This window comes from Anopheles stephensi, chromosome 2 (assembly GCF_013141755.1).
Source record: "Anopheles stephensi strain Indian chromosome 2, UCI_ANSTEP_V1.0, whole genome shotgun sequence".
NCBI lineage: Eukaryota > Metazoa > Arthropoda > Insecta > Diptera > Culicidae > Anopheles > Anopheles stephensi.
Genome location: NC_050202.1, coordinates 11,541,621 through 11,569,164, shown reverse-complemented (window position 1 = coordinate 11,569,164; position 27,544 = coordinate 11,541,621). Strand labels below are relative to the sequence as shown.

The 27,544-nt window shown below is 45.1% G+C and overlaps 1 protein-coding gene across 20 annotated transcripts in view; it reads left to right on the top strand.

Annotated features, from left to right (window-relative positions):
* Positions 1–27,544, top strand: part of LOC118503963 (insulin-like growth factor 2 mRNA-binding protein 1) — a 79,197-nt gene that overhangs the window by 27,086 nt on the left and 24,567 nt on the right. For 4 of the 20 annotated variants that reach the window (XM_036037864.1, XM_036037863.1, XM_036037866.1 and 1 more), the window contains one exon: positions 4,683–5,827. The exons of 6 other annotated variants lie outside the window; for them this stretch is intronic. In XM_036037864.1, the coding sequence (XP_035893757.1) occupies positions 5,721–5,827 (107 nt within the window). In that variant the 5' untranslated portion in view covers positions 4,683–5,720. Of the gene's footprint in view, positions 1–2,867; positions 3,344–4,682; positions 5,828–22,283; positions 22,697–23,838; positions 24,353–27,544 lie in introns of those variants that run through there. 10 more of the 20 variants (XM_036037869.1, XM_036037861.1, XM_036037870.1 and 7 more) reach the window with 10 other exon arrangements.

The window sequence follows — 27,544 nt, the reverse complement described above, 5'->3', positions numbered from 1 at the left end:
GAATACGAACGATTAGGGCGCTCGGGGCCCGGGCCCTGTTGTCCTTTCGCGTACGTTTTCGTTTCATCGGGCCTTATTAGGGGTCCTTTTTTAACTGGCGTACAGAGGCCACTGAAACATACAAAAAAAAAAAACCTAGCGCTCACACTTTTAGGTTAGGAAGCCATATAGTATGGGATGGCGAGGTAAAGCGGACATCAGCAATCGGGGAAAAAAAAAAATCTATGATTCACTGGCGTTTTTTTTTGTCGCTTGCTTGATATGCTCGTTCGCCCCGCTCCATCCGTTTGTGCTAGAAACGTGTTTAAGTCGCACGGTTCAGTAAATTTCGGCCGCTAGTTGCTAGGGACATTAGATGCTAGGATAGAAGCTCTTGAAGACAGCAGCAGCAGTAAAAACAAGAGTCTCATCTGGGAATCCATCCTTTCCTTCAGACTCTTCTGTATTCACTTTATTGAACTCGGAAGCCTTTACATTTACTTTTTTCACCTTATATTATGTAAAAATCTATATAATTGTTCTTCAAAACCGATTGAACTTCCTTCGGAAATAATGCTCCCCGTCACACACACACACACACACACACACACACACAGCGCAAACCGAATCACGCGAACCCCCAACACCTTGCGGGTAAATTATGTTTTAATTGAAAAATTACGTCAAATGATGATTTGATTACGCTTTCCCAACTTTCTCCACGCTAGAACACTCTCTAGCGGGGGCAAACAAACAAAAAAACCACGTGGTGTAAAGTCCAACGCCACTGAGATTGTCGCGCGCACACGAACTGGAACCTTGCGTCATGCTTACGGTGGTATGGCCCGCCATTTGCTTTCTATTTGAGCGGCGCGAGCGGCAGCTCTCACTCTGGTGCGGAACCACCAAACTCAGCGGAACTCTCGCATAGTCCCCAAGTACATAGCGCACGCGCGCCTATCGTAGCGCACAATCTGCTGAGTTCCGTCGGACTCGCGAAAATCGCGGCATGGGTGACCTTACGGAGCGGCTTATCTTGGCTCCCGCTTTGGGGCGTGATTCTATCTCTCGTGGTGGTATGGGTGTGTGAGCGGGTTTTTTGCGCGACCTGACTGGAGACTTAAATTTTTGCACCAGCAACGAACCTCATGGGCTATGCGAGATATTTACAGGAGGAATTAGACAACTTTCTTAGTAGAGGATTAAAAGCCGTTTATTTATTGTTTTGGGGATATTTGAATAATTCTAGGCTTTAATGTTGTGATTTTGTTGACAATCTAGAATTTCATCATGAATTTTCTGTTCTATAAGCAATGATTAAGCTAAACCACCATAAAGCTGTTATGTGTCGTGGTGCGTTAATTAGCGCTTAGATCTCGTCAGAATCGATCAATAAACGTTCGAAATTGAGAACAATCTAATGAGAGCTTTAGATTAAAATTAAGCGTTTTAGTTAGAGCGCATGCGCGATTGGATTTGTCATAAAACTGCTAAAATCAAACAACATGTCGATTATTCTCAACATCCTCTTCCCCCGAATAAAATTTAACTTCGCTGTAAGGTTAGAAAATGGGTAAGATGGATTTTGTTTTCCAACTTGCCCCACAGCACACAGTCGCGCCAACCAAGAACGATGTGAGCCGATGAACATTAGAAAAACGCATGAGACGACGCGTCGCGTTCGCCTAGTAACTCATATCTCACGCGCATGGTGAGCAGATCGGATCGGTCTGCTGAGCATGAGGGCGCCCTGTAGAATCGGGCAGCACTGTACTGAAATATGAATGGACAATCTTCGAGATTAAAAAAAAACCCCTTTGGAGAGGTACTCAATCGTACGGGGGATGTTCGAGTATTCATCAGTTACATCTACGGCTGAACCTGGTTTCCGGTGACTCAGAGCATCCAATAAAGAGCACGATGGCCTTTTGGACGCTTGTTTGCCTAACTCGTTGAAAAGTGCGTGCATGATAAGCCAGCCCTGGTTGTTGGACCAGATGGATGTTTGAACTCATCACAACAGCCCACCGATCGCCAATATATCGCCTGGTTCGGTTGGCTTAGAATCTCCTTTCTTATAGGAAGCACCGTAGGTTTTTTTTTCTTGGGGTCCTCCTGTGTCTCTCCCCTCCCATCACCGCCCCAAAACGTTCATTCATTTTTCGTGTTTTCCCTATCATTGCGCAGATAGAGCTCGGCGGGTATTAGGCCTCTAGCTGGTCTATCTGTTTCCCCATTTGCTGCTTTTTCACTCTCTTCACACTCGCACACCACCAAGGAAAACCCGCGTGCGCGTGTGTGTGAGAGTGTGTACACACAGCTGGAACATTCTTCGTGCGTTCTCCTCGCATCTTCCCAAGCGTTCCCGCTCGAGGAACACCACCACCATGCTTATAATATTCGGGACCGTTTTTTTGTTGTGTTGCTTCTGCTGCTGCTGCTGCTGCTGCTGCTCCTCTGTGTATGATGTTCCTCTATCCTCCTATGGTGGTATGGAATATTTTTCGGGGATTTTTTTTCTCTCCACTCCTCTTCTTCGGTTCTGTATTTTCGGCAATCCTTTACACCCGGTTTTTCCACACAGTTTTGTACCCACCACCACCGTACGCACGGAGGAAACGCTGTGTGGCGGGCTATGGCCGTGCGGCTGAAGCGAGATAGCGATCGATCCGGTGCTGTAGAATGTTGGCCTTTTCATGTTTGTTTCCGTCCTCTTGCGGCCCCTTCGCCCTTGTGCCTGTGCCACCGGCAATGGTTTGCCGGTGTGCGTTTAGCGGCTTACTGCGTCCGTACTGTGTATGCATGATGGTAGGATCCTACGTGTGCGTAACGTTTGCTGACGATCGCACGCCGCGCCAGGCCCTGGCAGTGAGTCAAAGTAAAGATGTTCAGTTATTTTCGAAAGTACTGCCGATCGGAGAGCACACGCGAAGAGCGACCAGCCAACCGGACCCAGCCACCGGATAGTGCGGAGTGCGCGTTTGCCCGTTTCGTTACATCGCTTGTGTGTTTTTTTTTGTTGTTGTGTGTTTTTTGGTTGATTTTTGCTCCACCCGAGTCGTGTTTAGCGTTGCGCCGTGATTTAGCTCATTTAACGATTACTGCTAAACGCACTTACCGCACAAGCGCTTAAATCAGCTACTAATCAGCTGAGAAGCTGCGGGCTAGTAAAAAGAGAGAGAGAGAGAGAGCGAGCAAGAGAAGTGTGTTCATCTTGTGCGTGTTGTTTTAAAAGTCGGGTATCGGGATCGGAATATCCGAGATTTTGTATCTTTCGATAAAAAGAAAATAATTACGAATTTATCCGCGTGCGTGTGCCGCTGCTGTCTCTGTTCTGCCGCGTGTTCGTTGCTGGTGTAAGTTTGTAAGTTTGTAAGCGTGTGTGCGTGCCCTGGGGAGTTATGGTGCGGGGAGGAGCTCCATTTGTTTGAGTGATTTTTGGTGTTCCGAAAATACAATTGTTTCGCCGTTAACTGTGATTGGTGTTGTAACGCTGTTGTGTGCAACAGATACAAAAACCCACAAACAAACCGACCAACATTAATAGTATAAAAAAAACTACAATAGAACGAACGAGACAAATCGAACGTACAGATTTTACACACAAATTCTGCCCCGAAGTGTGTCTGCGGCCGGATGAATAACCCCGCCATCCGTATAAGGGAATGGATAGAGTGCGTAAAAGAGAAAGAGAAAGAGAGGGAGAGCGTGATGATCGGATTCGACTAGTTTGTGAGAGGCCAGGAAAAGTGAATTGGTAGTTGTGCGCTTACCGGCGACCGGCTTAGTAGTTTCGAAATCGGGTGGGGAATCTCTTCACGCCAATTTATAGCACGAGATTGACTTCTTGTACAGAAACGATCTAAGTAAGCTTGTGTGCGTATTTTTTTTAGCTTCCACCGGCTTAATTTCTGTGCTTTTGTTGTCGACCAAAATTAATGTTATTTTTACGGATTATACTATTCTTTGCAATTTAGTAGAAATTAATTTATAATTCACTTTCTTTGCACAAAACTAAGAATAAATTTCCGATAGTCGTTAATGAAGATTTCATTTCATATTGCGATCGATATGACCTCAATATCTTCTAGAGGCCTCTCCATTAGCCGACTCGAAGCATCTTCCAACTGCTGTGTCAATAAAGACGATGATGCGAAGATGGCTGTGTGACGTGCTCGGCGAGTACCGTGTCCGGAGCTCTTGTGAGATAATTCCAAGAAGCGCTTGTGTGAGGCAGGTATTTTTTTTTTCGCTCCTCAATGCGGTAATTAAAATGCGGTTCTTTACCGATCCGGCGAGGAACGATCTCTAACGATGTAATATTCAAATTTCGGAGCAGATCGGATCGGTATTACTAATTCTTTGGAAAGTGTGTGTTATTAGTTATTATTAGTGTTAGTATGAGAAATGCTAGGTATTAGACTCAGGATGCTCGTCGGTGGTGCAATACAGCACTGAACATTATGTAGAAACTTCATCCTCGTTTCTCGGTGTTGCTTTGTGTGTGTGTGTGTGTGTATAAGTGCACGCTTTGTGTGCGTTTCTTCACATCTTTCTTCCCCTGCCATTTTAGTAGTTACCAATTTTCATAGTAGCAAGTCTGTCTAACAGACATCTTACTGATCACATATTTCTATCCCAATTTTATCCATATTTTCTCTCTCTCTCTCTATTCCTCTCTTTCTCTCATTCAATCATCACAGCTAAAAGGTGTAGGAAAGTTTAATCGCGAAACACGACACTAAATCGGTACCAAACCAAAAATACCTCCCAAAATCGAGGGTAAAGGAGAAGGTCCCATACACACGGCGACTAACCCATAGCAGAGACGGGAAACTAAGAGGGTGCCCAAGGCAGCAAAGCGTGTGTGTGTGTTTTTTTTTCGGTCGTACTCGGAGAGCAGCTCTCGGCGTTGTTATCTGTAGTTTTGTACTATTAGTACTGCTACTACCACTACCGGCTACCATTATCTATTAGTACCATCTATTGTTGTTATTAATGTTTTAAGTTGCTTAAAACGTGGCCGCAGCAGAGAGCGAAAGAGAGCGAGAGAGAGAGAGAGAGCGTGTCGAAATCAAACGCGTGTGTAATAATTTCTAATGTGCTATATTAGCAGCCGATAAACGCATGGAAGTCCGAGTGCGAGAGATATAAAAAGAGAGAGAGAGAGAGTAATTTGATAAGCGTTTTACTACCACCGTATCGACCTGGATGCGATCAAACGCGACCCAACGGATTCGTTTTTCGACTCATCAAAATTATCCATTTCGGCCCGGTGTGCGTCGTACCTCTATTTTCCGGTCTCGGATCCGTAGCTGCTGAGTCGTTACGCGGTTTCTTTGTGTTAGTGTCCGTGTGTGTTTGTGCATTGTTGCTGAGCTATAGTGAGGGCTATCTCGCAAGCAATATCTTCGATTAGGAAGTGACACAGTGTGCGTAGGTAATAGTACTCCACGTGGTATATCTTCGAAGACACCTCATGCACCCGTCATCATCGTCCATCGAATTGTCGTGTCCTGTGTGAGTGAGTGCGTCCGCGCGTGTTTGTATGTATTTGTGTTTGTACGTGTGCCTGTGTGTGCGTGCCTGGCGGACCAGTTTTTAAGGGGCTGCAAACGAAACGAAAACAGGAAAAAAAGCCATCTACAGCATCCACCAGAGGGGCTAGAACATACTCTAGGAGGTTACCGAGCAACCACTACACGGCGGTAATTCAGTAAGCGAAAAGGATACGCAACAAGATGGCGTCAAATTTGGAGCAGTTTTCGGAGCTGGAGCTGTCGAAGGAGGATCGTGAGCAGATCTTCGACCCACCGTTGGATGCGCCCAAAACACAGAATGGTGCCAGGTGAATATTTGCGTTCCTTCCATTGTTTTTTTTTTTATTAGTACACAAGATCTACTAGAAGAGACTGATACGACGAGACGAGATATATAGTTCCCGCGCAAATTTAGTTCTAAACCCAACAGAAGCTCTGCGATTTCTTTGCGAGAGTTCTGGTGACTTGATGAGAATTGGGGAGAGAATCTAAACCACCTAATCTTTACTTCAAGTTTGCGAATCTTTTACGATCAAATCTTCTCGACTTGGCGACTATTGGAGCCGGCAGCAGAGAACCCAGATGCCTATTAACATCTAAAATCTCGACCCCAAACGTACCTCCAACATCGAAGTTTCACACCAAAAACATGGCCGACGCAAGGAAGGGTGTCCTTTAGACTCTTTTCATCCAAACGTTCCAAGGCTCCTTTCGCTGAACCTTTTTTTCTTACTTTGCTTTGCCTTTTTTTTGCTCCGTTCCTGTCCCCTTATGCACGAGTTACCTAGTGCCCTGGCGGTAGGCTCTTGTGTACGGACTCCGCGCGCTACCTGATGCCGGTCGTCTTATTCTTTGGCTGTTTGGCGGCAACCTTCTTACCTTTTCGTGTGCGCTCAAGAGCTGCGCCTTCATTCGCCTTTCGGCTCTGCAAGCAGCTCAGCAATCTTCAATAGGAGCCCCTGCACAGAGCTGCTGGCAGCTTCTCTGCTCCTTCCCGTATTCCATGCCTGCGATTTATTTTTTTGCTGTTGCTGTGTGCCAAAATCCCGAATTTGCTTTTAAAATCCTAAGGCCGCGTCCTGCGCCCGCAGCGTCCCATTCCGGGAACGGTATGGCCTAAACCGCCCATCCTGGAATCAACCCGATGGCCAACAGTTTTATATAATACTCACCACATTTGCTGGTTTGGTTTGCTTGCGTTTTGCTCGTTTCCTTCGTTCGTTCCTTAAATACACGTTTATCGCGTGGTCCATTTCTCAAGGTTGTACCCTTGGTGGCGGTGGTGGTGATGGTTGTAAGAGCGCGAATTTCTGTCCCGAACTGCCGAGCACACAGGACCCGCTCGGGGATTATGATTTTCGGTGCCTTCGCCCGGTAGTGAGTAGTGCTCAAATTTCATTTCCATACATGCCTCACACACAATGTGCGGGGAGGATTCGATGTGAACGAATCCGTTTCAGGACAAGAAAGACCCAGCAATGGAGGAGGGTTTTCGGTTCGGTTGCAGAGGCACTGAACCTGGACGAAAATTACATAATCAAACTGCAAGCAATTACATCATGTGCAATGTGTGTGCGAGAGCGATCTTAGGGGGCAGAACAGATTGTTTGCGAGCTGAAAATGAAGGGAAAACATAAAGCTTGTCCCCCAAAACGAGCCGGCAAACAAACCCAAACAGAGGAGCGACTCGAGATGAAATAATTAATTGTCTCTGTTTCAATTAAGCAAAACATCAAACCGAAATGGAACAAATAGCCTACCCTCCGGCGAATGGCAACAGTTTCCTGGAAGGATCTGTTAAACGGTCCAAGATCGACCCGAAGAGAAGGGTAAGGCAACACATTTTGGCGGTACCCAACAACGCCGAACCTTCACCATCTTTTAACGGTACCCTTTTTTTTAATGTGCCGCAAATCTCGGCGAACATGGGGCAAAGCTAAGGGGATGAAGTTCACCACCATCTCTCTACCTCGTAAGCACCCTGTGCGAAACCTCCCTGCGATCGATAGCGATCTCAGGAAGATCGCCGAAGAGGAGATGTCTGGACTTTAAATTAAATGTTAGTAAAAAATGCGGACATTAAGCAGGGGAAGCATCCATGTTCGAGGATGATTTATTGAGCAGCGCGTTAGAAAAATGGATAGCTAAAAACTGAAAAGGTTGAGCGATCGGACATTCCATTCAGCGTTTGTAGTAACGTTACTTCATGCTTTGGTGGAGAAGGCTCTTGGTTCGGTATTTTGATGAAGTTAATTTGGGACGCTTGTAGATTCCTGTTTTGACACTCAAAGTCATCGATATGCTTATCTTGATTGATTTTGCCGCCATTTTGAAGTTTGAAATTCAGTGAAAACTGAGTTGAAAGCTTGACTTTATCTACTATTACTATTGTACTAAAAATACTACTCTTAGCAACCCAAATGTCACACATTTGTTTTCTTTATGTCAGCCATCGTTAAAATACTGCATAATGACCCACCTTGTTATACAAATCTTTTATCTGGGGTTTTATTTCATTCGTTTTGCTTTGGACCGTATATCTATACTCTAGAGGTACTCCTTTTTCAGTAAATCAGTAATTTCCCGAAAGATATCTCAAGAACTAAATCCAGACGTCAGAAATAAGTTGGAGTTGTCCTTCCTGTGACCATCTGAAATTCATATATTGTACTAAATTACTGAAGATATCTTTAGTAGACATTGTGCTAATAACGGGCATCTTGGAGTATATTTTGGAGTATCCTTAAAGGATAACTTATTTGACATGAGTTGTTGCCTTAGGTTGTCAAATTACTGTTTGCTTCCCTATCCTAGCTAAGTATATCTTGTTTTTGCGGCTTCCAAAATATCTGGATTAGACTCTATCTCAGTAATTAAAATCGAGAAAAGCCCTGCCTTTTAAATGTACTAAAAACTGACAGCTCGTTAAACTTTACTTTAGTATTTATATTAAAGTGCATTTTATTCTGAATCTCCAAAGATCGGTTGTAAGCTTCAGCCAAAATAGTTAACATCAGTAACGCAAGCAGTCTAATGCTCCTTAACGATTTCAACACAACACATGTTAGATTTGTTCAATTTCCCACCTTAAGCACTGGCTATAAAGATTTGCCATCCAACTGGCCCCGGATTAGTCTGGTGCCCGTGAAGAAGACACATTTGATAAAAAAAGAAACCCTAAAATCCCCAGACACACGCATCGCGAGACGCTGCCTTACATTTATCACCTGTTCATTTCCTGTACGTCTGGCCAACGCCGGCTGGCGAGCTGCCGAAATCCGACCGCGAATCCGCCGCTCTTGCGGGAAACCATCACGCTGGGAATCGATTTGCGTCCCTGGTACGCTTCGCAAGCGATCATCTCGTCGCGCCGTCTCACCCGGACGGGCCCGGATGAGCGCCGATGCAGTTGAAGCGTACGAACAGCAATGCAACAGTAGCAAGAAAACGTAGCGTCCTCTGGCAGCTTCCTCCTGCATCCGATTTTCGCGGGCCGTTCCAATGGTTTCGACTATCCTCGTGCACCGGTTGCACCACTTTTACTATCATTCGTTGCGTCCCTGTTTTGTTTGGTGTGTGCGAAGAAGCTTTGCTAACCTCTGCCCAAAATGGGAAAACATCGGCGGGCTAGCAGGCGGCCCAACGCTAACCTTGAAACATTTTGGCAAAACCCGTGCAGCGACAGACAACGGCAACAACGACTGGACGAGAACCAACCAAAAAAAGAAAAGAAAAGGTTCCAGTTCGAAAATTGCGCGGGAAGAGACTCCTTTTTCTCAACTTCCTTATGGTTCTCGTCCAGTTGCGCCCAGCGCGACGAGATGCGGATGCTGAGGCCGAAGAACCTGTAACTCGGACGCTGCTGCCATTCCATGTTCGCTTGGTGTGCTCTTTTGGTCGGTGTTTTTGAGAGCAGAAATGATGCAGTTTTTGGCGCTGCATACGCTGCATCCTTCCGCGAATTTTGTCCATTTTTTTGCGTCTTCTCTGGTTTGCTGTTGGTTGGTGTTGGTGGCGAGACATCGGCGAGAAGTGAGGAGTTCACCTTGAAACGTTAGCACGCTGGTTAAGATTTAAAGTTTCCGACAAATGTGCTCCCAGGGACGATTGACGCGTAGCGCTTCAGCCAATCGAAATTGGTTGATCATGGGCCTTATAACGCGATCGCTGCTAACTATTCGCGATCGTTTTTAGGGCGTTCGAAGCCATCGTCTGACCTTCATTGGACATTGGGCTTGCAAGGGTTTTTGTTCTGCTTTTTAGATTTTCGTAACGGTCGGTGTAGAATACTTGGTAAATTAAAAATCCAACACCATAAGCAATGCAACGGCGGATTGTCTTTAGCGGAAAGTGCAATCCAAGCGCATTCTAAGCCTACCCAACCGTCGTTACTTCTTGGAGGTGTGCTGCGGTGGCATTAAAAATATGATCCAACGTGTGTCAGCCCCACAGCCAGCCAGCCAGCCAGCCAGACACGTGTGTTATGTAAGCGGAGCTCACCGTGACACCGTATATCGTTACGCCACGAGCCGCGAACGCTTGCACGGTGCACTTTTTTCCCGGGAAAACTGCAACGGAGACACGGCGGGAGCAGGCCGATCATCATCCCTCCAACGTTTTTCGCTCATTGCTGCCCATTTATATTAGCCCAAGGGTCAACGCGAAGATTGGATTATGTTGCGTGTTTTTCTTCCCATTACCTTCCCCTTGCTTCACACTCGACGCGTCCGCGATGTTATGATTGTCATGGGTTTTTAAATTGCAACCACCACTGCAATGCCGTGGACGATCTGCTTAGTGTGGCTAGCTTAATGGAGAAGAATTTGCATGCACAGTCTTGGGTTGGGTGCACTTCACTGCATCAGGTTCATGATCAAGCATTCATTCTTCATGAGATAATGGCTAGGCGTGGCAGATATGCAACGGATTTGGTTACTGGTGTGATGTTTGAGCTATTGAAGACATACTTGCAAGACATTCCTATCTTATCAGAATCTGAGGAACTCAATGTCAAGAACAGCTTCTGCAATATTGAAGAAGTCCTGGCACGTTAGACGAAGTGTCTTCAATCTGTCATAAGACAAAACAGGAAATATCTGGAGATTATCAAATTCCTTTAAGAGTCCGAACAGACCTCTCCGTAGTTTTAGAACCTATTAACTAGCAAAGGGAAATTAAAGTTCAAGAAACCCAAAAAAGACTTATTGAAGGTTAACTTCAGAGGTTCTTCTGCTTATGATTATTAATCTTCGTGATCTTGTGTTTTATCTATAACGACACAGGATTCTTGATGTATTTATCCAGAGCTGATAGTTAAACCTTCACGTGAAATGATGTATTCACTCGAAGAAGGGAAAAAATTGAGAATCCTTGTCCTACTTCATGATCGGAACAGTGACAGATATTCAATGACTTTTATAGACACGTTAAGTTATGGATAATCTGCAATGAAGATCTAGTGAAGATCTGTAGGGAATCCATCTTCGATCTTCAGTTGTGTACACTTCTTTATTCTGAATCTACACAATTCTTCGATTTTCTGAAAGAGATTTGAATTTTTAAGACTCTTCATAAATTGTTGTATTTTGTTATGGTTCTTTAGGGAGTTCAAGTTACGAGGAAAGCTATTTTAACTAAATTATGAAGAGTTGATACAACTTATTTTCTTAATCAACCATGTTTTATAGTATCCTTTACATTCAGTAGCTTCTATTTCTAAGAAATAAGGTTTTATAATGTGAAAACTAGAACTACATTTTAATAAAAATTCATCTTTTCATTAAAAAACCATAAGGACCTGTGGAGAGAGCAAGACAGGAGCAACGAACACGAGAAGGATATAGAGAAAGGGTAGCTCGTTTTCTTATTCTAAAGAAAGGGAAACGAATTATGCTTCAAGTGTCAATCATCGCTCGTTGCAGAATCGCAAAGGTCCAGCCCCTGTCCCTGTCCACCCTCCCTTCCCTATCCGGTTCCCACTAAGCGTACCTTTGCTGCTAACATGCTCCAGGAAACAGATATCCTTGCTGAACGCGCACTACGTCCATCTCGCTCTTTCCCTCTCGCTCACACAACACGATGATCCGCTTCCGCAATAGGGGGAATCGCCTCGATTCGGCAAACATTTCGGGACCTTCCCTTTTGGCCACGAAATCCTTTCGAAACCCGAAAAAAAAAGCTGCTGCTGCCAAATTTGGTGGCGGGTCCCGGCAGTGTTGGACCGTTTGCGTTGCGCCGTGTGTTTTTGCGCGAACCGCGTTCTGCGCACACATACATGTGGCAACCGGGTTTCCTGCGATGAGGATATGGTCGCGCGCGCGCCCGGTGCTGTACACTGGTGCGCAGATAGTTTCTCAGCGTTTCCGAGCGCGCGCATCTACATATCGAGCTTGAGGGAAGGATCCCGGTCGGCGGAAGAGAGAGAGAGAGAGCAGGAAAGGGGAGGTGGGAACGTACGTGATGGAAATTGGACAGATTCTCATCAAAATTTGGCACTGGATCGGAACGGGCGACTGATCTTTCGCGTGTGTGTGTGTGTGTAGTTGTTTTCTTCTTGTCCTCATTCCGGTGTCTATGTTGCATATATCCCTGGCTTGCAGGACTCTAGTTAGGCTTTCTTCCCTAAATTTTCTACGGCTTTCGGTTCGTGTTGTTTCCGCCGTGGGTTTCCTTCGAAAGGATGATCAGCTTCTTATGCTCACCTTCCCTTCCTCCCACCGTCCCTTCCCACCGCCGCCGTGATGATCATGCACGAGTGAAACGATTTCCTGTTCCAGATTATCGCCGACGACCAGTCAGGAGAAGAAAGAAAAAAAAACATGTGTTGTCCAAATTTGTTCACTATCTGGGGGGCAATATGTAAAAGAGACATCGAGCGTACATCACGATCCCGGCACTTTTTTCGTGAGGTCGAAAGGGTAGTTGTTTTAAGGGCGGGAGCGATGTGCAAATGGGATTGGCAGGGATTAGAGAGATAGACAAGCGAGAATTAGAATTCACGAGACGGCATCAAGATTCGCATCAATCCGATTGAAACGCGATTTCTGCGCGAAAGTCAGAATCTGGACTCGATGCTTAATAGCTGGATATCATAGAGCCTTTACTGTCTCACACAAGCAACTTTAACTTAGAATCAAGTATGTTCCTCGTCGAGTTAAGCAGTGGCATAACATGTGCTGCTCTGTCCTGTAGTAGGAAAGGAAGAAGCGTATTCTATCGACAACTCGTTCGGTTTGGTGCGAAACGGATATCCGGGCTGTAATTGCAGCACCCAAGTGGAAAGGGACCAACACACACACACACACGAAAACGAGCAATAATCGATGAGGGTTCGATTTTTAATCCTGCAATGGCAAACGGGGAAAAGTAAACGAACGTTAACATGCAGATATCGATGAGATATTCAAGAGGTGACGAAAGAAACGAAGGGACAGCAACTAACGTTGAAGAATTGTGTTTGATCCTTTAACGACTTCTCTGGAACCGGGAACCGTGTGAGAATGGGAAGAAAATAGCATCCTGTGGGTAAGGTATAGAGTACGAGTTTTAAAGTAAGGACCAAAACAAGCGTCCAAAGTACACATTAACGGCCAAACACTTCTGGGAGCTCCAAAGGATCTAAGAGGATCAGAATTGTTCTGTTTAAAATCTTCACATGGAACTTAAATTTCTGGGATATTTTCTCCAGAATAAGTATCTCATAAAATGTTCTACCTTTTCTTCGTTTTGACCGGCCATATAAGGCATTCTAGACATACTGATATGAAGTAGCTAGATAGTCAGTCCTTGCTACAGTGAGGAAACCTGGTTCTGGCGTGTGAAGGCAAGCACCTCTACTACCGGACCACCACAACCTCGTAAAGTGTCATCAAGATGATATTAATCCCCGAACCCCGAACTGAAACTGCGAAGAAGATGTTCTCTGTTCCTTTTGAGATCTTTAATCATAAATGAAGAACATCAATATTTAAAACAGAAAAAATGTTGAAGTCTCTTTGTGGAAGTCCTGCAGTATGTGCAGCTCACAAAATGTTAATCTCGTCCTTTGTTCTGTTCTAGACCTTCACTAAGGCTCTACTGTAAGTAACTTATCAAATATGAATTTCAAAATGAAGACTTTGAAAGTATTCAGGATATCAAACGATGAAAGTCGTTAAGAATGTCTACCTTCCGTAACCGATTCCGTTCCCAGTCTTGTTAGCCATAGGCAACATCTCATCTCACCAATATCTCACGACCTGCTTAATCAACGGCTAACGAGAGGCAAATGAGAGGGCCAGAGGTCGGTGCCTATGCGGAGAGAAATGCATGCGGATGATGATGAAGATGGTCACACCGTTGGGTGCATATAGGCGCTAGAAGCAACAAAAAAGCTAGCTCCTGTCCCCCTTCGTCCATGCCGTTTTGTCGCACGATAATCCCCCGGTCGCGCGTTCCAGGTCTCTAACCCGGTCTCTGTGGATGCAACTGCCTTCGTCAGGTGCTCCGTGGCTGCGCACGGTTTATTCTGCTGCTGCGAAACAGGGAGCAAAGCAAAATGCACTCTCTACATATGGCCGCTTTCCCGGAAGGGTGATGCACAATTAGCGACTAGCCGGGAACAAAACCAGCGTTCAGAAACCTCGAACCCCAGCAGGGAAGCTCTCCTATATGCTCTTTACCCTCTCTCTCTGCTTGTGTGGAAAATCCGTGATGACCTTTCCGGATGTCGGATTGCTGCGGACCGAGAGAGCCAGAGATTGCAGAGCCCAGAAGGAAAGTGTGATAAATCGGTATTTGTTTCCTTTCCGTTTTTTCTTCACAGTTTTTTTTTCCTCGCTCGCCAAGAACTTCAGACAAGAAGGTGCTACAGCATTTTTTTTTACAAAACGCGTTTAAAAAGGCAGCCATTATTATCGCCCGGTCCCGGGGTGTTATGGTTGAGCGTTTGCTAATTGTTATTCAACCTGTCCGCCCGTCTCTCGCAGTCCCGGACTGATTTAGTGTCCGGAGATTCTTCCCAAAAGCCAAACCCTTATGGAAAGAAAGTTTAAGGCTGATTTTTTGCTTTCCACGACCGCATTTTCCACTAATTGTGATCGTATATCCGGGACCCGCCCGCTTCGTTTGGGAACGCACCAACCGATGGTTCGATATGCTTCGATTGTCCGATTCCAATTAATGGTGAGGCTTGTGTAGCGGAGTAAGTCCTCCGCTCTTCGTTTCCGTTGCGATCCGTCGTGATTTCGCTGGCCAATCTACGGGTAAAGGTAGTAAAAGTTGATTAAATAAAGTGTGGTAAAGTTATTCCACCAGGGCAATGAATTGAGTCATTGCATAATTGTTTATTGCGCTCGTCCACCGTACTACAGAGCTGTTCAGGGCGGGGGTTTTTGGACATGAGTGGGTTTTGGGCACGTTTGGGACGATCAGCGATCTTTTTATTGTAGGTGAAGATACTCGTAACTCATGAACCGTACCGGTTGGGCCCCGAACGGGATTTTCGCCTTTCCGTTCCGGGGTGGTTCGTTTTATTATCCCGCTGGTGAGTGGTGAAGATTTTCCGTGTGGGTTTTTCCCCTCTTAACTTACCTTCATTTAGTCTTTTTTTAGTGAAAAATGTTGCTAAGGATAGCTTACATTAAATTTATATAAAAATTACGAAACAAATAAAAGATCATCTATAACATTGGGAGTTGGACTCACGCATTGCTTGTAACAGACCATCATTACAAATTAGTAAACGAAGCGAAGAAAACTAATGGTTCATTAACCTGAGCCAACGGTCAGATAATTCAGCCTGTGCCAAAAAGGGAAAAGCGCCGTAATCGAAAAAAAACGGAAAATCACCGTTTTGTGCCACGGTTTTTTTCGCTGGCAAGATCGCTAACCTTTCCTGAACGGATCCATACGGGGTTAATACCTTAAAGTGTATGTGGCTTTGTGGGGAAAGATAAAGGCAGAGGAGGGATTGATAAATGGACTATATTTTTTCACCGATTTAATCATGTTGATTTGTAGCAAACTAGTGCTTAATGTGCTTTTTATCTTTCTTTTCGTTTTAGGTAAGCAATCGGAAGTTTATGTTGTGTAAACTGTAGAAAATAGGAAACAATCTGTTGGAAGAAGTTTGGAAGATCTTCAGTACAGTAAGTGAATGAATTAGAAATGAAGAAACAAAATGAAATTGCAGGAAAATGTAAAAAAACAAATGTTTCACACGAATGGGTAAAACGTATAAAATTATGAAAAAAAATAACTAAAAGGGCTAAAATGAAGATGAAAACTGAGCTATTTTGTATAAAAAGAAAAGTAAATCATTTAAATAGAAAATACAATCGAAAACTAGCAAATGAAAACTAAATCGTTACTTGTGTAAAAGTAGCCGTGAATTACTCATTGCAAGATTTTCTGATACTGAAAACTAAATTGATTTTTTTTTATAAAAAGTCACTAAGAAACTGATTAGCAAGTGTGCAAAATGTAAAACTTTTTCGCAGTAAATTATAATACATAAAAATAATATCAATTTGATTGAAGAGCTAAATAACAAACATGAAAAATACCAATTTTGTTGTAGGGTTGAAAACAAACAGGAAAAAGACACATTTTTTTACAAATCGATCGAAACGTACTGAGTGTTTTACTGCCCGTTTGATTTTCAACCGGGATGGACAATCATCTGAAGAAGTTTAAAAAGATTATGAAGCTGACAATTAGTAAATGGAAATTAAATTCATAACTAATATAAAAGTAGCAATAATACTATATAAAAAGAGTAAAAAACATAAAACTCTTTTGCAGTAAGCAATTAAACATGAAAATCGATAGAAAGATAACAAAAACATAAAAAAGAACTTAAAGTATACAAGACAATTAGCAAATCGATCGATCGGGGAAGTATACTCTTCTTCCAATACTACCTTATCTCATCTCTGTCTCATCCACCTTCTGCCAGTGCCATTAGCATCGGAATTCTTTAACTTTGTCCAAAGGATTCTAAACGTTTCTTCCCCAGCCGCTCCCATACCTTCCCGCAACGTGCTCGGTACCGGTCTAGAGGTCGGTTTTTTGGGCTCATTCTATTCCTATTCTATTCCACCGAATATCGTTCGCTCGCTTACTGCCCTCCTTAATCCTGCATCCTTGCTGGTTTGTGAACCCCCGGGTTCATCGGTTCCTTTCAAACCTTTTCGGTTGGTCCTTCCTGATTGCGGCCTGTTTTATTTTATTTCCTCGCGCACACACATACACACGAACACACACCGGCCCTGCGCTTCTTGTACCTTGTCAAAGGGCTGGAGCATGGTTTTGGGCTCATTTTTTCGATTATTATTCATACAAATGTTCTACAAGCGCATTGTGTGACGGCAATGGATAGGATGTTAGAAAAACAGGGGGTTTGATTCCTTCCTTTTAGTATGTGAGTATGTGTGTGTGTGTAAGTGGGAAGGAGTGAGCAAAGGGGAGGGAATCCGGTGGTTATAGCATCGGCTTTTTTTGCTTTTTGTTTGGTCTATACTTGTCGAAACAACAAGCAAAGAAGGAGGGCAGCATTTTTCCTCGTCTTCCGCTCGTCTTCAGTTTCACGCTCTACCATGTGCGGTTGTGTGCGGTGGTATAAGTGTATTGTATGTAGTTTTGCGTTTGTCTCTTTTCTTATTATTGTGCGTCTTGCCTGTCTTTAGCCGTGCCTCCCTCTGTCCCTCTGTTTAACCCTGTTTTTCTTTTTTTTTTTTTGCACTAATTCTAAGCTTTCTCTGCTTCACTAACCAACTCTTTGGACGTCTTTTCCTTGCCTCGTTCTCTCTACGTTTGCACACACCTATCTTTTCGTTCCCATTTTCTTAGTGGCATTCTTCCTTTACGCCGGCTTCCTGTTTGTGTTCACTTCCTTCCTTTATTTCGGTTTTACATGTTTGACCGTGGCTCTGTTCTCTCTCTCTCTCTCTCTCTCTCTCTCTCTCTCTCTCTCTCTCTCTCTCTCTTTATACGCAAACTGCAATAATCTTCCACTGGCGGTGCCAATTGCTCATTGTGTGTGTGTGTTTGCTGCCCCTGGATCCATAATTTGGCTTCCCGAAATTGTTTTCGCCCTACATTTTCCTCCTTTTCCGCGGGCGAGCTTCTTCACCGGTGCACAATGTGAGCGCGCGCGCGCGCGCCCTACATTCCCATTTTCCTTTTCCCATTCCTAGGGGGGGGGAACTCCACGGTAAGATTAGCGCAAGGGCAAAGGAAGTACCACCGGCCTTTTTTCGTTGCAATTCTTCCCCGGTACCGGTCCCAATTGGGCTTTTTTTTGCCTGTTCGCCGCGGACGAGCAATTTCTTATTAATTGCCAAAATTCGCGTTCGCACCGTGGAATGGAAGGATGGTAAACGACGTGTGCGTCCCCATATGGATGCAAATGTGTGTGTGTGTGTGTGTGTGCGTGGAGCTCTGGAGATGGGTAATAATTCAAGAGCAAGCAACAAGCTCGCTGGCCACAAGTGAAAACCTGCTCGTAGTTCTATAGTTGGCGCGCAGGACACCCTAGGCGGCGCTCCCTGGGCGTTTTCGCTTTCGGAAAACGATTTATTACAGTTTGCAATTTGCAAAAGGATGCCTTTCGGATCACCTTAATGGTGGTGGTTGATTAGCCCGCAACATTCAATTTCTGGGCAATTAGCGGTGTTTCACATTGCACTGATTGCGCCTTTTGTTAGGTTCAGGGCCGTGTGGAAAAGGAGCATTAGGCGTTAGGAAGTAGTTCGCATTCGGTAACATTATTCCCACAGGCACGTATCCCGATATGGCTAGAATGGAGTTTTTAATATTCTCATTAAGAAATCCACATAAGTCTCGTGCTTAGAAGAGATATTTGGGAACTACTGGAGAAGCTTCAAGAAGAAAAAATAAATAGAAAATTCTGCCATTTTGAAGTATAGGCAAAGTCCTGTTCTCCAACTTTTTTCATGGACAACCAGCTTCAAACTATAAAAGACTTAACTCTTGAGGAATTCTAAAGTTTACCAAGGTTTAAACACCTCAAATATTTATATTTCAATAACCAACGTGTCATGGCCCACGTAGGAAAAGAGGCAACCTCTCAAGAAACTTAAACTCCGAGAATTGAAATTGGAAACATCAGCGACAATCTTCTTATCTTTCCAGACGATTTCAATCCTGATGCTGATGATATAGACAGCCCTGGTATAGAAGAGTCTCGCTATAGAGTAGCAGCTTTTAACGACACAATAATGTTGGTCACCAGTATTCGCTCTGTTGTCTAATACTGACTTGTTCGGTATCTGAGCATTTTTCCCTAGCTTGGATCCAAGACTAGACTGTAGCCACTACAATGCAGATGCAGATCTTCTCCACAGAAAACACTTGTCGCCATTCAAGTCAAGCTTAGACTGTATAGCACATTTGTAGTTTCAATACTCTCATACGCCTCTCAGACATGGACTCCCGTCTAAAGATATTGATAACCCTCCAAGTCGCGTTCGAGAGCAAGTTGAGAAGAATTTTTAAACGATGGAGGAGTCATCTTACCTCACTTTGCCTCAACATCCTAACTAAAATACACCAGAATCCATTACGTTGGTCATGTCATGAGAATGGCACCGGACGATCCACTTCATAAAGTCATTAAACACTTATTATCTGAACTCCACTGAACTGCTCCACTCAGATAATGTTGGTCCATATTAAAACGAACATACCTCCACATACCGTTCGCGAATGCTCATGAATGAATGGAACGAGCTGACATTCCGATGCACTCATTGTTTGAAAAATGTGCAATCAAGAGCGCGTAAATTGCATTGTGGCAAGATTGTTTTCTTCCCCTGATTGTGTGTTGTGGGCACTTATTGCGCACAGCTGCATTAAACTCGAGCGCGCATGATCCTTGCCAAGCAGCGCGCTGTCCCTCTCTCTCACACACACACACATGCGATGATGCAACTGCACCGATGCACCTGTTTTCGTTCGTCCCTGTGAGCGTGTGTGTGTGTATAGGTGCATCTCATCTATCAAAACACACGGCCGCGCTTCCGCGTGTCGCGTGTGCGCGGTGGGAAGGTGGGAGCATTTTTTTTCCGGGGCGGAGCAATTTTTATTCATCCATTCGCTTAGAACCGAATGCATCGGTGTGGTGGCCGAACCGAAAGGCGAGCATGAATGAGAGCAAAAGTGCCCATTAATGATGGTATTTCCGAGTGTGCAACAGGTCCACCACCGGCGCGGTTGCAATTTGCAATGCAATTTTCCCCTATTTTCCCGGCAGGGCTTTGTGTCCTGGCGGGGTGACGGTGCTGGTGGTAAAGGGGTGAGCGATGCAACAGAACGAAGAGGGTTTGTGTGGACGTTGGAATGGAACTGTGCGGAAGGACATATGCTCCGTGTGCTTTTGCGCGGACACGATCCTTCCCTGGCTCCGGGCATCGCGAGACAATGGCTGGCTTTAAACTGCAACAGTTGGCCATGGTGGTGGTGGTGGTCGTCGTCGACAAATCACCCCTTCTTTTGAGGGGTGCACCGTTCGGCTATCTTGATCGTCTAACGATGAGTTTTCGCTGCAGTTCGCCGGGGGAAACATTCACTTTCTCACTTTCCCTCTCTGTCTGGCGGATTTTCACGCAAAAAGGATGCACATGCAGTGGACATATAGGATGTGTATATAGGGGGTTTTCAACAACCCCCGAAAAAAAAACAGCGCGTTGCAGTTGCATTACGTCCAATGTCTATCGTCGACACACAAAAAATGAACAAATGCAAATTGCCCATCTCTTGCACGATGATGATTGGATGTTTGTGGCGGAGTGGAGAGTGAAATAGCGTTACGTGTTCATAAATGTTATGGTGGTGTCAAGTAGAATAGGCTTTTTTGTTAAATATAATTTAAGTTTCATTCATAAGGAAGCTCTTGACTTGTCTGTTGTAAGTAGACGGTCTCTGGTTGGCTGCGAGCGCCTGGAAGCATGCAACTACTCCTGGCAGTAGGATGACAGAATCTAAACAGCATTGACTATTAACTACGCTATTAACACACGCTTTCACAAGCCTAATTAATCCAACAATATTCTATTTTTTCCTTCCACAAAAAATCACTTAACCTTAATTTTATTTTTACAAAAGTAAGTGTTTTTTTCTTCCTTTTTTTTGCTCTACTACCTCAAGAAGCCTTGGACTGCTATTTCTGGCTTTGTATACTTGGTCAAACCCGTAACTGGACTAGCTGGTCCTCCGTAAAGGAAAACGGCCCGGAAGGGATCCGATTCCAGGTTCTGCGGTCATCGAAGTAAAGATAGGTGCCATTACCACCTGGGGTCATTATTGTCCACCCCTGATTTTATTGTTGATCTTCAGGGATGGTTCTTTCAATTCTTCTGACTCTCGTTTAATTTTGTAGATTTATTTATTTTGAATAATTTTATTGATAATGTTTTGAGACAACGAAAAAATCACAGAGAGTTCTATTCCATTATAGTGTACCGACCAGAGGTGTAAAATGTTGTTTATTGGGTTTTAATGGCCCAGATCGGTCCAGTTATATAGACGATTATTTTAAAAGCATTGCAAAAAATTTATAGAATATTTAATAAAAACGCTCCTGTTCACAAGTCGATTGCTGCTGACAGTTGGCAAACAGTTCGGAATCCTAACGGATGATCGACGGTTGATAATTTAAAAGAATAAGCTAGAAGAAGGGCTCAAAGCTATTAATTGCATACATCTAGGCGTGCCTGTGGAATACACGCGTATTGAGATACTATTACTTATTAATTAATTCCACTAGCCATAAATCCGGGGCGGTCCGGTGGCCGAGGAGACAGCGGCGTCAGTCTTCACACGGCAGGGCCGGGGTTTAAATCCCATCCAGACCGCGTAGGGCTGACTACTTTACTAGAGGTAAAATTAAGTCACAGAAAGCCAGAAATGGCAGGCCGAGACCTCTCGAAGTTGTAATGCCAAGGAAGAAGAAGAAGAAGAAGCCATAAATCCAATTTGAAAATTAAATATGTTCTATCATTTGGCCCAGAGCATGATTCGAAAAAAGGGAACTGTCAAGGATGCGTAAAGTATTAACTAAAAACCATAAAACGTCACTGTACTATAGCTATAGCTGCTACTGTAGCGCCATCTATCGAGCAAATCAATCTAAAGCGGTATTTAGATAAGCGCAAAAAGCGGGCGCAAACAGAGCTGCGAATCGATCTATCAAAAATGCATACATTTACATCGTTTGTTAAACCACAGCCAAAATATAAAATGGAAAACAGACAGATTGTGTGTCTGTGGCGCGAATGATCATCGTGCCGTGCGGCACGCTCTCACCAATGCAGCCACCTTCTCGTTGGCTTTAATCCTTGCGCTTCAACAAAGGTGCTTTGTTGTTTTCTTACCCGATGGGAGACCCAGATCACGCGGCATAATCGTGCGGCGACTGGGAGAAGATGTTTCTCCGCGCCAGAGATGTTTGGCAGGTTCACCGCTCACCCAACAGCATCATCATTACGCTGTGCAAATCAGAGGTTGATTTTTGTTGCTACTACTACTACTACTGCTCTATACAACCACAACACCGAGCAAAAGCAAATGTCAGGTTATTGGGGGGGACGTGGAGATGTGGAGCACACCGATCGGTGTCGGTGTGGAAGCTTTGGGTGGTGTGGCGTACCTTGGACCGGTTTACCGGTAACTTCACCCTGCTTCAAACGCTACGCCCCCTGCGAATGGCCGAATGGCCGGATGGCCGGGTGATGTTTTTGAATTGCAGACGCCCTGTTGCAGTTTGCTGCTAGTGGTCATCCAGTGCGCTTGAGTGTGTTTTTAAGAGCGCGCGCGTTCGTTCTTTCGCGCTCGCCCGCTAACAACGACGTGTGGTGCAATTGTGCGGTTTCGCTCCCGTTTCGTGTTTCCAAACCAAATGTGTGGCTATAAAATGCGATCCTACCAGAAAAATAAATAGAGCCGTATTCAGCGAGTGGAAAGTTCTCACATATGCGGCGGTGTTTACGCGCGATCGACAACGTCAGCACAATATTTCCAGCGGCGTGTCGCCATCGGTTTTAACACGCAGTTTGAAGTGTGGATCGCCCAGTCAGCAATTTTTGCCTATCATCAGAATTCTTCGCGCTCCACTTCGCAGAGTGGTGACGGTGAATTATGTTGATTTGTCGCTCTCCGAGTAGTCAGCTACACACATTGTGAGTACACGCGGTGAAGCTCTCGGCAAACCGTCGGAGAATAGTTTTGCTTGCGAAGTCAATTAATGCTCGGCCGGCACTCGTTGCACTACTCGTGTCCACACTTCCGTCCGCCATTCGAACGGGCTTCCAACTGTCAATTGCTGCTCGCATCGTTATCGCTTGGTGTGTTGGTGTTTGTGAACGGCGCGGTTCGTTGCTCTCATCCCGCACCGGGGAGCTTCAAGTTGGCGAATGCAACGCACACAGAACACTGAAATCTCGTTCGAGCGAAAACACGTGTAGTGGTGTGTGGTGTTGCTGCCTGCAGTACCGCGGGCAATCATCGCCATTATCGTCACACAACAGTGGTCCCGTGTGTGTTGCGCCGATTAGGTTGACAATCCGCGTATACGTTGCGCGTGCCAGATTCTCTTGGCCAGCGTGTCTTGACTGTCGGTTATACTACGTGCTAGCGCGTTAATTACTAGCTACTACAGATCGATTGACGTGTGTGTGAGAGAATATTTTTAATCCAAGTGGCGAAATCGGGCAAGCGAAATCCATAGTTCACCTGCTGAGTGATGGGCAGCTGTTGACAGATGACAGTAATCGAAACGCGTGGCAGTACCATATGGAAAGGTTCAAGCTGACGCGAATTTCGTGGTGCACTAGCTTGCCGTTTGCTAAATACCGCTTCGCCAACAATTGAAAACCCCGCTTAATCGCTGTGGAATGTCCGCCGCCCGCTATCCCATTTTCGCCTCGTCCCAGTAGTGTGTACTTGGGACCGGCGCTGATAAAAACCGTTTTTGACCTAACAACGACGCACGCGAAAAGAAACACTATCGCACAGTAACGGTCTTAGTGTCAGTGTGAGTGTGGCCACGATTATTACCTCGGCGTAGTGTTCCCGTGACGTTTTGTTTTTCGAGTGCGTTTTTTGGACGGTCGAAGGAACGAGCCTGGCCGGGAAAGAGTGCACTAGGCACAGCAGCAAAAAAAAAAAATCCGCGGTGACCCGGTTTCTTCGGTTGTGTATCGGCCTCCCAGACCTAGACGTTGCGTTGTCATCGTCGTCGCCAGCACTGCTGCTCGGCCGCCTTCAGTCGGACAATCTTCCTCCGTACCTCGGCTTTTCAGTGTGTTGTTTTTCTTTTTAGTACAGTACACGTTTGTGATAAGACGGTTCGTGGTGCGTAACACTGTTATTTGTTAAGTGTTTTTTCGTGCTCACGGTTCGTGCGTTACTGGAGGTGAACATTGCCCGCGGTGCGACTGTGGTTGCGGTTATGCACGTGCTGCAAGACTGGCCCATTCAAAGCAGACAGTCACGTGTGGTGTACCGTGCTAGATCGATTGACGACGCGCACAGTTGGTTGCAGCTAATATGGCCCATCATCAGTACCAGCAGCAACAACAGCAGCAGCAGCAACAACAGCAACAGTACCAATACCAACCGTTATCTGAGTATCACAGCACTACGCTCGATTATGGGCTGCCGATAGTATCGATGGATGAAACTTACTGGACGCAGCTTCAATATTCCCATACAGCACAGAACGTTAGTCTCGGTGGGGGTAGAGCACGTTCGAAACGGCACTATAGCCGAGATGACCAGTATCAACAGTTCACGACGAATAATACCTTTGTAACGTCACCCGTACGTCAGCTGAGGTACGTTTGCTGCTGCTTCTTCTTTGGTTCTCAGGAACTTTGAAGACCTTGATGTCTGCAATTTCTTTCGATAAAGCTGATTCATTAAATAATGATCCGGAAGCGTCACAACTGACGTTTGCTATCTGTTACTTCAAAGGGGATTTGATATTTCCACTGTAGACATCTTCAAAATTCTAGTAGCTACAAGGGTTTACACCTCATTTTTAGGTGTCAACTGGATTTTTTGTGATTATTTCAACATTTGTATGAATATTTTATTTCCCTGGATATGAATTTCATTTTTGTCAAGGGTTATTTCGAGCAGTTCTGTCAAACCGAGCGGTTTGTTTACATCCTCCAGTGTTTCTCAAGTATCACTACAGCCATGATGTTTGCCAACAAAGCAAAACATGGCACCGCTTTCGTTTAGGAGTTATTGTACAGAATGCTAAATGCTTTGTTTGTAACGTTTTCGCCCAATATGACCTTACAGTAATCATGCTACAATGTAGCACCTCCCTTATCATGTCTATGTTTATTATTATGTTTGTCTTATGCATTTGTTTTCTTCTCTCTCTCTCTATCTCGTTTTAGGTAAGCAATACTGCGAATGGCAATACAAGCTCTACTGGAAAATGGCTAGTAAACCGAGCGCACAAAATTGTCGTTCAATAAGCTAGACGAACGACTGTTTGATCAGCTGGCAGGCTAACGTACCGCCCATTACCACCGTCTATTAGACGAGATTAGACGAAATAGATGCTCGGCAGCTGCACCTACTTGTTGCCCCATAGCTTGGGCCCGTTATCGTTGTTAGTTGCGAATTTGTAGAACTGCAAACAAAACTGCTGTGTGTCGGTCGCGGATCGGTCGCCAGTAAAATGGCGCCTTCCTGTGTAGATAGTAGCACGCGAAAACTCTCCGTGCGTGTTTCGTCTATCCGGCGATGATCTTGAATACAATTTAACGCTGGTGTACTAAAGGTTGTGCCAGCGTTTTCGATTAGGGCTTCAAGGGCCGTGGTAGGTGCAGTTGAAATAAGTTTCAGTATTGCCCGCTTATCAAAGCAAACAAGCCCGTGGCTTACAATGTGGCTACGTTTTGGTGGCAATCCGGTGGCAGGTTCTCAGCAATCTGGACGCTTTAAAGAGAGAGTTGTTGCTATACTTGCTATCGAGTCATCTCAATAGCACGAGCCGGCAGAATCGGTCGGATGCAATCTGGAGCAGAGGCTTAGCCATATGTGCGGTCTCCCATCACCTTCACACAGCGTGTACTTTTATCAGCATCGTGATTTACCCGACACGATTTCATTCAGGTTTGGCCGCACTGAAACTGCTCACTATCAGTTTCTAATTCACGAGGGCTGCCACCTTGTTGAAGACCGGCTATACTGTGGACTCCACTCGTCGAAAAAGGCCGGTACAAAGCTAGAGATAGAGAGAGAGAGAGCGCGCGAACCATGTTCCGAATCTATGTATTTAAGATCGAGTAGTACAAACAGCGGAAAGTGAGAATGTTATAGTCGGAAAAGTAAACATTTGTTATCAATAATGTAACAATTTTATAGAATTTCCGGACCCCGGTCTTGTCGAGCGGCACTCACACACGCGGTAGTCATAAAGTGGGACGCAAACATCTGTACGTGCCGTGGCTTACATTAGCGGTATTAGAGTCCGGGATCCGGGAAGATGCAAGATGTCGGACGGATAATGCGAGAGAGGGAGCGATCACATTACGGAGGAACAGGAAGCGTGATTGTGAAGTTCGGTTGGCTGGTTGGTTTGGAGGACTGTCTGGAAGATTATGGTTTCATTCATAAAAACATGCTTGGATGGGCAGTTGAGGGCATGAGGCATTACGGTTGGCTAATGGGTACGAAAGAGAGCTAAGAGAACGGAACACACTTTTTTTTAACTGACATATGACGGCTGCCAGTTCAATGGCGCGAAGAACTTAGCTCTACTTGTAGCAGTGAGGTAGTGGTAGTGCTCGAAGTCAATTTCTATTTCCTGCGACGTGCGTCTACGTCAAACGCGTAACCGAAATCCCAAAAATATCCATTTGGCCGTGTTCCAATGTTGCATCGCTTGCCACCGCAAACTGCATACCCGTTCAAATGAGCGATGCACGATCGTGTGACGCTCACAAAATTTCAACACAACAAATCATCTCAAACGCCAAAAAGGAAGCAAAGCAGGTCTGGGGAAAGGGGCTGCGGGTGTGTCTGCGAGCGGCTTGTGTGTCAGATTATTAAGTGGCATTAATTCCAGCGCGCGTTCGCACACACACACACACACACATGAGACGAACCACCGTCCGTCAGTCAGGAAGGCAATCATGGCGCAGCGCACACTACACAGCGCACTCGGTCTGGCTCTCTCGGTCTGGTTCTTTGGGGCGCAGGATTTCGCGGTCTCTTTACCATGCCGGGCCTGCTAGCGTGATCGCGTTGCTGACAAGGTTGAAAAACATTTCGAATGCACTGGCCTTTATGTGCTCGTTTAAGGAACTCACATATACAATTCTAACGAGCTTCACAAACCGTCGTCACCCTGCATAAGTAGCAGCTCGCAGCTCGGGGACGGACACTCTGGGCGGCGATGGTGACCGGCCGGCGTTGGGGCGAGAGCATGCCAAACGGAGGGATAGCAGTCATTTTTTTCCTTTTATTGGAAACGAGAGAAGAACCTGCTATTTTAGCCGCTCGCACAACGAACACAACTTAACACGCAGACATCGTGGTAAGATTGTTTATTGCATTCTGGGCCGCCGAACTGCATTCCAAAGTGTGCATCTTTTAGGGATCCTGCTTTTTTGGCTGTAGTAAAGAGTGTGTAAAGGCACAGAAAACGGAAAAACAAGCAACAAGCACGACTCATGGGAATCGCTTGAGGCCGGGACTGTTGCTGCCGTCCAGCGATGGGGAGCGATTTATTTTAATTTTGTTATTTTGTGTTGCGTTTTGGGAAAGGAAATGGAGTCGGCTTATGATGCGTTTTGCAAGCGCATATTAAGTTTGGTGAAGGAAAAATATGAATCTCCATGCTGCCTGCATGATCTCCATCTAGTTATTTTTTGTTGTTGCATTCCATGATATGATTTTGACAGGTCTCGAGCTACTTAAGCAAAAAAATGATCCTCAACAAAATATGTATGCTACCCGGGATAAAATATGTTTGGTTATGGTTTACCAGTTGCCGAGCTTAG